The sequence below is a fragment of the Mauremys mutica genome, chromosome 17, assembly GCF_020497125.1.
Source record: "Mauremys mutica isolate MM-2020 ecotype Southern chromosome 17, ASM2049712v1, whole genome shotgun sequence".
NCBI lineage: Eukaryota > Metazoa > Chordata > Testudines > Geoemydidae > Mauremys > Mauremys mutica.
The window spans coordinates 19,560,883-19,572,429 of NC_059088.1; the positions used below are offsets into that span (position 1 = coordinate 19,560,883).

Below are 11,547 nucleotides of genomic sequence, written 5' to 3' on the forward strand. Positions count from 1 at the left end.
GGACCGCCATGTCCCCACTGCTAGCAGCAAGGAGAGGAGGTAGCAGCCAGATGGAAGCTGACAAGGGATTCCTCGGTGCACTGTGGTCACTTTCTGCTGGCGTGGCTGGAAATGCAAAGAAAATCTACAGAAAACCTACAGGCTTCCTCAGCCAGTGCAATTGACATAGCAGCGCTGCAGCCCTCCCACCCTGCAGGTGTCCCCAGGGTGGGGGCAGGAAGGTGGTGGTCAGAGTATCCCCGGGGGGCTCTTGCAGCCAGGTCACAAGCTAGCGAAAGCTGGTAGTGCCGCTCTATTCTGTGCTGGGGGCCAAATGGACTCCTGGCAGCACCAGGAGACACAAGCCATCCCTCCTCTATCCCTGAGCAGGGCTCAGCACCTACCCAGGGGTTCATACATCCCTGCCTCCCAGATACGTGTAGGCACCTTGCATGCGATCTGCAAAAGCATTCAGCTCCAGATCCACAAAGGCACCTAACACCCATTGATTTCTATGGGAGTTAGGAATCTAAATACCTTCATCGACCTGGGCCTCTCGGTTGACCTAACTCTGCTCCCAGGGAAATAGTAAAACTTCCATTGACTTAAACTGGAGCAGAGTCAAGCCAATACTGAGCACTTTTGGAAATCCCGTCCCTTTGCGTATTCCCACAGGACTTCCCCGGATACCTCAGTTGATTATGGGGCAGGTGCCCAGCTCCTCCTGTCAGCACTTTGGCCATAACAAAGGTTCTCTGCCACCAGCATTTGCACTATTTCCTCACAAATCTCCTCTGTTTGGGGTTTATTTATTGAATTAAGCAAAAAAAGTGGGTTTGTGCCCTTTTTTGCTTCTTTCTGGTGCCTGGAGAAGGCCTGTTGGGGTGAAGGGGGCAGCTCTGTCTGGTGTTTACCATGGAGTGACCAAAATATCAAATCTGAGCTTCCCTGGTTTTGTTGGAGGACTCCCTGGGGGACCCAGAAATGTGTGTTGGGAGCTTTCATAGAAGGCGTGTTGGCCCTTTAGGAGTCTGCCAACTGTTCATCAGGTGTTTGCATCCATGCTCTGGAAAGCTGTGCTGACGCCCACAATGCAATGATCCAACAGTGGATGAAAGGAGCCCTGTGCAGGGATACGGCGTAGGTGTTCTCCTGCTAAATGATCTGCAGTGATTTGCACCATTATGAGGGCATATGGAGCAACCAACATATACATACAACTGAAGGGCCTGTGTAACCCACACACCTTCTGGGTGTGGCGTTCTGTCCCAGGCAGTGGTTTCACCAGGAACTGAAATTGGGGGGGTTCGAATTTACAGGGGGGGGAAAGGACCAATGAGATATATAAAAGAGATATGAATAAAGTAAATGTTTTGTTAGGATGATGCAAATGTAACATAAGGATAATGTTAGTTACACCAAAACACATAACAGGTCTAGATTTCTAAAAATATATATATATTTTTTTAATGTATTTAATTTAAATTGACTTTTGAAAAGTGAGCCATCATGGGATAAGAGGGAAGATCCTCTCATGGATCAGTAACTGGTTAAAAGACAGGAAACAAAGGGTAGGAATAAATTATCAGTTTTCAGAATGGAGAGAGATAAATAGTGGTATCCCTGAGGGGTCAGGTAGCTTTTCGCTCATGCGCTAAGCTCCAGAGGTCCCAGGTTCAATCCTGCCTGCCAACAATGTCTGTCAATGTTACACCTGCAACTGTAATAACACAGCTGCAGTGACATGGGCTGCACTGAGCCAAGTGATAATCTAGGAAGTTCAGCTTCAGACATCAGAACTCCTGGGAGCCAGTCCTGCCCCTCTGGAACATGCCCTGCAGTTCCAGCACAGCTGGGACTGGGGAGGCAGAAATCCAGCAGCTGTGGTTAGCCCAAATTAGCCACAGGGTGTCAGTCTTGCTCTGCATCGGAAAATGCTGCTCTCCTGCAGTGACTCTCTTGTATGTATGTCCTGCCCCTTGCCCCTCTCCTGCTGCTGTTTGGCTTGGGGGGCAGCTGTTGCAGGGTTTGATTCCAGCCCTTCTCTGATGGGTACTGCCAGCTGGCCATGACACAAGGTGCAATGAGCACAGGGCAGGTGCTGTGCACCTCTGGTGGCAGCCCAGCAGGTTGTTTTTTTTTTAAATTAATAGGCATCAGGTTTAATACAAATAAGGGGAAGTACTTTTCCCACACAATGGCAAGTTAAACTGTGGAACTCATTGCCATGGGATGTTGATGGCCAAAAGTATAACTGGGTTCAGTGAAGAACGAGATAAAGGACAGGTCCATCAATGGCTGTTAGCCAAGATGGTCAGAGATGCAACCCCATGCCCGAGGCAACCCTAAACTTCTGACTGCCGGGAAGGGAAGACGGGTGGATCACCCCAGCAGGTTCACTGGCCTGAGCCTGTGCTTTTGCCCACCTACAGGGCCACGATTTCATGTTTCAGAGGAACAGACAGACCGTCGCTGTTTACCCAGCCGGTGCAGTGGGACGGCTGCAGGGCGCAGCAGCGGGCCTGCAATTCCCTGCCACGGGCCCCAGCGGGGAGCAGGCTCAGGCCTGGGCCAGCTGCTGTTTGCTGTCCAGGCTTAAAGTGACCAGATAGGGCAGGGGTAGGGAGGGGGTAATAGGCACCTATACAAGACAAATAGGGGACACTGGTCACCCAGCCTGGGCGGGACAGGCGCTGCCAGTAGCAATAAAGAGCCGAGCACAGAGCCCGGCTATTCACCAGCGGCTTTAATGACCCCCCCTTCCCTGCACACCCCCACGGAGCCCGGGCCGGGCCAGCGCAGCCCTGCCCGCGCGCGACGCTCCCTGGCGAGAAGCGGCCCCGCCCCCGCGGAGTCAGCCAGTCAGACGAGGGGGCGGGGTCTCGCGGGGGCGGACGCCGCGGGGCCATAGGGAGGGCTCAGCTCTCCGACAGTTACGCGAGACTTTGTGAGATTCGGGGATGGAACCCGGGCGCTGTTTCCCCATTGGTTGGTGTCTGCCCCGCGTGGTTGCTAGGAGACAGGTGTAAACAGAGCGGAAAGCTGCCGGAGGCGGCATGGCAACGAACTACAAAGCGGGGCAGGTGAGGGCCGGGGGGCGGGCGCCCCCCCCGGGACCCCCAATGACCCCGGCCCTACCCCCCACCGCGGTCCCCCACCGACCCCGGCCCCACCCCCCCGCTGGCCCCCACCGACCCCTGCCCCCCCAACTGACCTCCAAAGAACCCGGCCCTACCCCCCCCACAGCTGACTCCACCAACTCCCCCGCAGGCCCACACGGACCCCGGCCCTACCCCCCCCCCGCTGGCCCCCACCGACCCCTGTCCCCCCAGCTGACCTCCAATGAACCCGGCCCTACCCCCCCGCCAGCCACTACCGACCCCTGCCCTACTCCCCCCCAGCTGACCCCGGCCCTACCCCCCCACGGGCCCCCCCCGACCCCCCACGGGTCCCACCGACCCTGGCCTTACCCCCCCCACCACAGTCCCCACAGACCCCTGCCCCCCCCACGGGTCCCATTCCCACCTACCCTGGCCCCACCGACCCCGGCCCTACCCCCCCACTAGGCCCCACCGACCCACTATCCCCAGCCCTACCCCATTAACACACAGGCCCACACGGACCCTGGCCCCACCCCCCGCGGGATCCCACCAACCACAGTCCTACCCCACCCAACCCCTCTTACATCCTCCATGGGCCACACCAACCCAGGCCCTACCCCCCATGGTACTGCCCACCTCCCACGGGCCCCCCAGAGAACTCCCCACAGTCCTGCCCCCCAGCCCTACCTCTCCTTGGGGGGGATAGCTCAGTGGTTTGAGCATTGGCCTGCTAAACCCAGGGTTGTGAGTTCAATCCTTGAGGGGGCCATTTAGGGATCTGGGGTTTAAAACAAAAAACAAAAAAACTGGGGATTTGCCCTGCTTTGAGCAGGGGGTTGGACTAGATACCTCCTGAGGTCCCTTCCAACCCTGATATTCTATGATTCCCAAACCACCACCCTGGGGCCCCTAACCTGTCCCCATGCCTGCCCCTGACACTGCCCTAGTCCAACTCCCTAGGTCCCCCTGACACTCCCTTGGGTCCCCCACCTACACACACCCCCCAGCCCAACCTCTCCCCCAAACCTTCATGAGACAGATCCCTTCACCCACGCCCCCCAAGAGAAACAATCTCCTCCCCTGAGACTGCCTCCCACCCAACACCTGCAGCTTTTGCTCCCTCAGGCTGCCTCTTCAATGGCATGTCAGCCTGGGCCCCACCACCACAGCTGTGGGGGGCTCATGGCCAGGAATTCAGAATCATGCCCACCCCCTTTACAGCAGAGGAAACTGAGGCCCAGTGGGAGGGAACTTGTCCAAAGTCGCAGTGCAGGTGTATCTAGGGTCCCTGGCTCCAAGCTAACCCATGGCTCGCGCCCAGCTGGAGCTCCTTCCTCCAGGCCAGGTTGCCTGGCCTCAGAGCCGTGCTGGAAGCTCATGATCTTGTTGTTTCTGGGTTGCTTCACAGGGCCATGGGGTAGCTTGCATGCATCCCAAGCAGGAATAGGGTTTTGTGAGCCCCCCTCACCACTGCCCCCTGCTGTTAAGGGCACAAGGGTGTCAGTGTAACAGGATGGGCTGGAGAGATCTCTGACAGGCATACCCTGAGTATCTGCAGTGGGCGTAGGGTGACCAGATGTCCTGATTTTATAGGGACAGTCCTGATATTTGGGGGGGGTTATATGGGCTCCTATTACCCCCCACCCCCATCCCGATTTTTCACACTTTCTATCTGGTCACCCTAAGTGGGCGCTGGAGCTCTCTGGCTCTGCTGCCTGTTTAATGGCCTGCCCCCTCTCTCTTTTGCAGTATGAGGATGCCTTCATTGCACAGAATTTGCAAAACTGGACCCTGCCCAAGCTCTACAAGGAGGTAGGACGCCTCTGCCCTCACCCTGCATTGCCTGCGCTCCCCTTTCATGGGGATGTGTCCCAGAGCTCTCTGCAGGCCTCACTGTGCTGCATCTGTACCTCACCTGTGCAGGAAAGGTGGCTGCACCGTCTCACAACACAGTGTGCACCCAGGAACCTCTGAGCCCAACGGCCTCCTCTGCTGTTCTTCCTGGCTGCTCCCAGTCAGGAGCTGTTAGCCTCTAACATGAGTTGGACCGTGTGGCAATAAGATAGTGTCAATGGAGCCAGAGTAATCTGGAGCCAGACCCTGCCTCCCACTTGCCTCTGTGCTGGGATCAGACCAGGGTGGGCCAGGTGACCAGGGTGGGCCAGGTGACCAGGGTGGGCCAGGCGACCAGTTTGGGGACTTACAAGTTTGGATCACACGCAGCTGGGAAGCCCTGTTTGCCCAGGGCCCCAATGCTGAGAGCCAGGCTGATGGACGCCCACTGCCCTCCCAGGCTCTCCCTCATAGCCCAGCCCCAGAGTGGCTGTGTCCGTCCATTTCTGTTCTACCTCCACGTCAGCAGTTTAACCCGTTGTTTTCCTTCTGCCCTCAGCACCCCTCTGCCCGGGAAGGCTACACCCAATTTATAGCCAATGACCGAGGACACCTGCTCCCCACAGTGCCACGTTCAAAGGTGAGTGGGCTGCTTTGGCTCCTGTTTGCTAAGCAGTTTTCAGGGTTTGGAGCTGGGAGCCCAGTAAGTGGGCAAGTAACTATCTGCCTTGTCTCTGGTGCCCATCACCATGGTATCTAAGCCCTGCCAGGTACATCAGACCTGCACTGTGAAGGTTATAGGCCCTGGGTGATCAGATGGTGACTCCTCACGTCCCGTTGTTGAATCACATTGAGACGTTAACCCTGAAGGCCCCTGCCCATTAGCACTCAGTGCTGGTGCTGGCCCAGGGAGGGGTGTGATCATGAACAGGAGGGGATGTGCCCATGAGCCCCCACCAGAGAGGGTGCTGCATTTTGCCCTTCCTGGCCTGGGTCTGAGGGAGTTCTGTGTGGGGAAGGTATTTTCTAACCATGAGTTGGGAAACCAGCTGGCTTTATACAGCATCCATCTTTCCCAGGGCCCCCAACTCCCTGTGCAGAGCCTTCTCCTGGTAACACTAGCTCTGCCTGGTGAGGTGAAAGCCCAGGCTGTGCCTCCCTTAGAGAGGGTGCAGCTAGCCAGGGCCAGCATTTAGTCAGCCCAGGAAGCTGGTGCGGAGGAGCCGGGAGCAGCAGCTGGATTCCTGGGTTGTTCCTGCCCCCCCTCAGAACTAGAGCTAGGGAAGCTACAATTGTGTGTGAACCTGGTTGTTGCTGGCTGGGTTTCCCTTGGGGGCAGGAAGCTTTGGGTAGTGGGGTCTCACTGCTAGCTGGCAGGGTTCAGCCCCCTTCAGACATGGCTGTAGCAAGTCTTTGATGTCAGTGCAGACAGGGCTGCTCTGTCTCTGAGAGAAGTTCTCAGGGCTCTGCCACCCAAGACCAAAGCCATCACCCCCCTGCCCTGCAGGCTTCCCCCTGGGGCACATTTATGGGAACCTGGGAGATGCCACTGAAGATTCCCCCAGCCAAACTGAACCTGACCTCCCGCTCGGCTGCCGCAGCCTCACGCCTCACCGACTGGATCCACAAGTCCACTGCACTGACCAGCGCCTGCAACGGCCTCCGCCCGCAGATCACCGGCAAGGTAGGGAGCCCTGTGTGCAGGGGCTGCACCTTCCTACAGGGAGCAGACGGCATCTGTTTGCTGAGGCTTGGCTTGAACCCTTGCAGAGCAGAGTGGGGGAGGCCGGCCTGGGAAATGGCACGTGTATGTAACTGTTGGCACTAATCTGTGCCGCCCTGACTGACATGAGGGTGTCTGGGTCTCTGAGCCGGGCGAGTGAGCAGAGAGTAGCTGTGCCCCAAAATACCAAGGCCAGGGTTTATGAAGCCAGCTGGAGGTGTCCCAAGGGCAGATTTCAAGCACACACTCCTAGCCTCTTGTCCATCCTTTCAGAGCGTATTTAATCTCCTGAACATGGCAGCCTGTGCCATGCTGGGGAGGGGCTGACTCAGCTGCATGGCAAAGGCACCTCAATGGGCTGCCACACATCCCCATCAGCAACCTCCACTCTCAACTAAAACCCTAATCTCTGTACTCTGCATAGCAGAGGCTAATGCTGAGGGTTCGTTCTCATCTCACATGGTAATGAGCTCTGGAAACTGACAGCCCCTGGTATTCGGGGAGGTGCTGGTTTTAATCTGCTGGGTTGCAGGGCTGCATCAGCCGGTGTGACGGGGCTGCTAGGTTCAGTATAGCATTGGTTGTGCACTCTGCCATGGCAGCTTGGGGCATGTGCCCACGCAGTGCTGCAGCTGTGCCAGCAGGGGGAGCTCACAAACCACAGCTCTCACTACTGCCACTCTCCAGGTACTGAATGGGAGCTGCCCAGAATGCAGAAATGCCCCTGCCCCAGCTGCTCCTCGTACTGCTGAGTGGCATCTCTTTTCTTACCTGACAAGCTCGCTCTTGCAGAGAAGCCCATGCCCCAAGCAGGTAGGGACCTTTGACCTCTGCCCACGTTGCCCTCCCAAGAGATGGGCTGGGAATCCATAGACCTATGGTGGATGTAGGTCATGTTGGGCACACTACCCGGGGCAGGAAGGAGGGGCTCCTGGTAAGAAGTAGGCAGATCAGGCCTAACAAATTTTCCCAGTAGCCAGAAGCCCTTGAACTCACAGAACACTGGCCATCCCATTTCTAAAGGGTTAACTTTGCAGCACTGACAGGAAGGTCTCCAATGCCACTGGGGTCAATTATGGGAGCAGATGGGCCCTGGGTGGTGCTTGAGCGGCACCAGCTCATCCTCAGGTGTCAGTGGAATCAGCCTGCTGCAGCAGCACTGCAGAAGGGAAGGGGTTACATCCAGCCTGGGGATGGACCTACTAGGAATGCGGAGACCCAGGCAGGGGAAGAACTGCATCAAACCCTCTCTGCATGGGAGCCGCCCAGGTGCAGAGCCCAACTGGCAGTAAAGAGCTCGCCTATAGTGCCAGCTCTGCCCTTCACATTCCTCTCCACCTCTGGCTTCGCTGTGCTCCTCCATGGCACTGACGGCCTCTGTGCAGCACCGCAGCAGGGTTCAAACCACCATTGCACTTCTTCCTCCCTAAACAGCCTCGAGAGCCTGAATCACACACGCAGCCCACAAAGGAGCTTTCCAGTAAGAACAGCCGGGCATCTAACAGAGGCTCCCAGGGCCCCAGGTCCTCAGCCAAAATGCCCCCTGAAGAGGAGGCTTATCACAAAGGATCCACCCCCCCCAAGGTCCCACTGTCACGCCAGCCTGGCTGCATGGATGTTCGAATCAAAGGAGCTACCCAGATCTCAGGTTCGCGCAAGCCAGGCTCAAAGGAGGTGTGGCACAGAGGAAGCGTATCATCTGAGGTCCCATTGTCACGCCAGCCCGGCTGCATGGATGTTCGAATCAAAGAGATCCCAGCTTCCAACCGCCCTCCTTCAAGGGAAGCTAATCCCAGGCGAGCCATCTCCGCCGAAGTCCCAGCTCCAAGTCGACCTGGGTCAGTGGAGGCTAAAGCCAAAGGAGTCAGCTCGCCTGAGCTCATGGTTTCATGTTGTCCTGGGTCAATGGAGGCCAATTCCAGGGGAGCCATCTCACATGAGGCCTTGGCATCAGGCCGCCCCGGTTCAAAGGCTAGCGAAGCAGCTGAGACCCAGAAGAGGATGTCAAGGAGGGCAGCAGAGGGGAACGGGAGCATGTCACCCAAGATGGAAGGGTCAGCAAGACCCCAGTCCTGCCCTGAAGAAAGATTTGAGCAAACATTCAACTGAAGGTCAAAGCAAATTCTATGCCCGAGACACGAACGCTAATGAGACCAAGGACAAACATCTTGCTCAGCATTTCAAGCCTTCTGGCCCTTTACTTTCTTCAGTTCTAGTCACCTCTATCCCCAGGCTGGAGGTGTTTCCTTTCCCTCCATCTAGTTGTAAATCTCAACTTTTAATCCTGTTTGTGAGCTAGTTTCTTTGCGAGTAGGAACTTCCCCCCGGATAAGAGTGAGCCCAACTGACCCAGCAGTGACACAATCGACTTCCCAGCCTGTTGAGCCCCAAGGTCGGGGCTCTCGAACCAAGACGCTGCCTCACAGGGACATTCAGCCATATGTACAAATTGCTTTTCAACCTGAGCGTGGGAACAAAACCAGCCAGGGCTGATGCCCAGGTTGGCAAGAGGGTGGTTGGTTCTGAAGGAGCCCAAGTGATGCTGATGATTCGACAATACCATGTGGCCAGTGTGTGTGTTCATGGTAATCAACACAAAAATAAAACTAAAACTAAAACAATCTCCCATCAGTTTTCATTTACCAGCATTAGCATCAGTGGCAGGCCATGGGCTGGCACTCACCGTCCACTCTCACAAACATTAGCACCGTGGGCCAGCACCCAGCCTCCACTCCCACAAGCATTAATGCCAAGGGCCTTGAGCCAGCACTCACCCTCTATTGCCACCCACCCACCCACCCTGGCTCCTGACAGCATGCTCGGTGCTGCAGCATCAGATCATGCTAGAACACAGTATGCTGGGCCTCTTGCTCCCCATGGGTCACGTCTGTGTTCTAATTGCAGGGGGGCGGCTTTCGTCTCCATTTCAGGCTGATTAGGTGCAGCCCCGGGGGTCCTGGTGAGATGCCCTTGCAGCCCCCAGCCACTCGTGGACTCACCGAGTTTGATATGTTGAGCACTTTCCTGCAGGGCTGGCTCTTCTTCTAGCACAGCTAAGAGCTTCACTCACCCCAGTAACAACATCCAATGGGGGGCAGTCAAGAGTCATGGAGCAAACACAAAGCCAGTCCCCAGAGGGGCTCAGTGCAGTTCTGACTCTGTCCCAAGGGGATGCAGGCTGCAATGCCTCAGTATCGCACCATCTGTAGCATCATGTTTTCAGGCTGGCTCTTCTCTGCCCAGCATGGGGGAGGGGGAGCCAGGCCTAGCGCATTCAGCGCTGGCAGAAGAATCATCTTTGCGAAGCCTGGGGGATGCTTTCACTGCACTGTAGGTCCCCTGTGCTTGTCTATAATGCAGTGATGAGCAGTTGGGAGGGCAGGGGCTAGGGAACCCAACACCTCTCAGCAGCTGGTTTGAACCCAGCCCAGGATCAGAGTGAGCCAGAGAGGGGATGCAGTGCACAGAACAACTATCAGATTGTGGGAGCAGGGGGCATTCTGCAATTCCTAATGGGCATCATTGAGCCTCCTAACGGCAGCCCTGGAGAGGCCACAGCTTGAATGGAGACAGAGGCTGGGTGGAGCTCTCCAGGGCAAGGTCTGTGGGCCAAGGGAAGCAGGCCCTGCAGCACCTTTATTAGCATCAATTTGCATTAAAATAAAAATAACTTAAGAAGAGTCACGCTGGAGGGCAACAGACCTCAGCTGTAACATACATCACCGGGCCAAGGCCCTCAGCGCACCTGATCCTGATTGGCCACCACCTACAGCTAGGCTATGGCACACACTCCCAGCTAGACAATGCCACCACCGGGGCCCAGCATTAGGCTCCTCCATGCTCAGCCTGCCCTCCCACTCTGACTCACCTCCCTTTGCTGGTCCCAGCCTGAAGAAGTTGGATCAGCAGCAGCTGAGGAACTGGCAAGGGCACACAGGACTGGATCCTCCCAATCCCACCCTGGCAAGCCTTCCATCAAATAGAAGCCATGCCCAGTGCCTCCTAGCAAGCCCAGAATAACCCCCAAGAACTTAACCAGTTGGCCAGTGACAGCCACCCCCCTCTCTTAAGATGAGATGCAAGCCTAGGTTCAGATTTTACAAGGAAGGTTTCAAATGGACAGAAAAATTGTAGGCAAAACACCAGAAAGGGCATGATGGAAACATGGCTGCCCCGCTTTCTGCAACTGTAAAACCAGTGCCTGCCTCTGCTGCTTCTCCCCCAGAGTTACCAAGGTCCTGGGCTGCCCTGATTCCCCAGAACTCAGAGCATGGCTTCCCATCTCCCTGTCTGTATTGAAGCCAACTCGGTGCCAGAAGCGTTTGTGAGAGGGTAATTAGGCATGGCAAAGTCCAAACTTAACAGTTGGCATGTGTCAAATAACAACTGATTAGAAATCAAACTCCAATTGAAAGTCGTTTTGGCAACTGCAGCATGTAATGCATCAGTGGATGGCTGAAGAATAGTGATCTACAAAGGGGGTGGGGTTAAGTCTGTGTAACCCCCCCAACACACACACACTTTCTGATGGGGAGGGGAGGGCTGGAGGTTTTTTTTAAGATATTTGTCCCTGCTTGATTTTTGAATTTGGAGATTCGGGTCTTCTCTGGGCTTAGAGACCTCTGTGGTGATTGAAGAAACAGTGAGGATCACATCATCACAGAAGCCAGAAGTGAAAGCTGAACACCTGGCGGGGGGAAGGGTTTATTCAGACTGTTACACTCCTGTGTTTGCTTTTGCTGTTTTGTGTTTTGCAATTTGTAATTCTAAACTGGGAATCATCAAGCAGATGTTTCCAGTGGGATCCCGCAGGGACCGGTTCTCCACCCTATGCTATTTAACATTTGTTTCAATAACCTTGAAGAAAACATAAAATCATCACTGATAAAGTTTGCAGATGATACCACTCCC

The 11,547-nt window shown here is 55.8% G+C and overlaps 1 protein-coding gene across 1 annotated transcript; it reads left to right on the top strand.

The window, feature by feature from the left end:
- Positions 1-2,930: 2,930 nt before the first annotated feature.
- Positions 2,931-9,247, top strand: CFAP126 (cilia and flagella associated protein 126). The gene is made up of 5 exons (XM_044990931.1): positions 2,931-3,062; positions 4,830-4,892; positions 5,473-5,553; positions 6,421-6,597; positions 8,071-9,247. Exons 1-5 carry the CDS (start codon positions 3,036-3,038, stop codon positions 8,743-8,745), a joined length of 1,023 nt encoding a protein of 340 aa, XP_044846866.1. The 5' UTR covers positions 2,931-3,035; the 3' UTR covers positions 8,746-9,247.
- The last annotated feature ends 2,300 nt before the right edge of the window (positions 9,248-11,547 follow it).

What these genes read in the sequence shown, in the direction of transcription:
- CFAP126 (XM_044990931.1), top strand. Translation starts at nt 3,036, where the DNA reads ATGGCAACGAACTACAAAGCGGGGCAG. An exon ending in CGAACTACAAAGCGGGGCAG is followed by an intron (nt 3,063 to 4,829) that starts GTGAGGGCCGGG and finishes TCTCTTTTGCAG; the next exon opens with TATGAGGATGCCTTCATTGC. An exon ending in CCACAGTGCCACGTTCAAAG is followed by an intron (nt 5,554 to 6,420) that starts GTGAGTGGGCTG and finishes CCTGCCCTGCAG; the next exon opens with GCTTCCCCCTGGGGCACATT.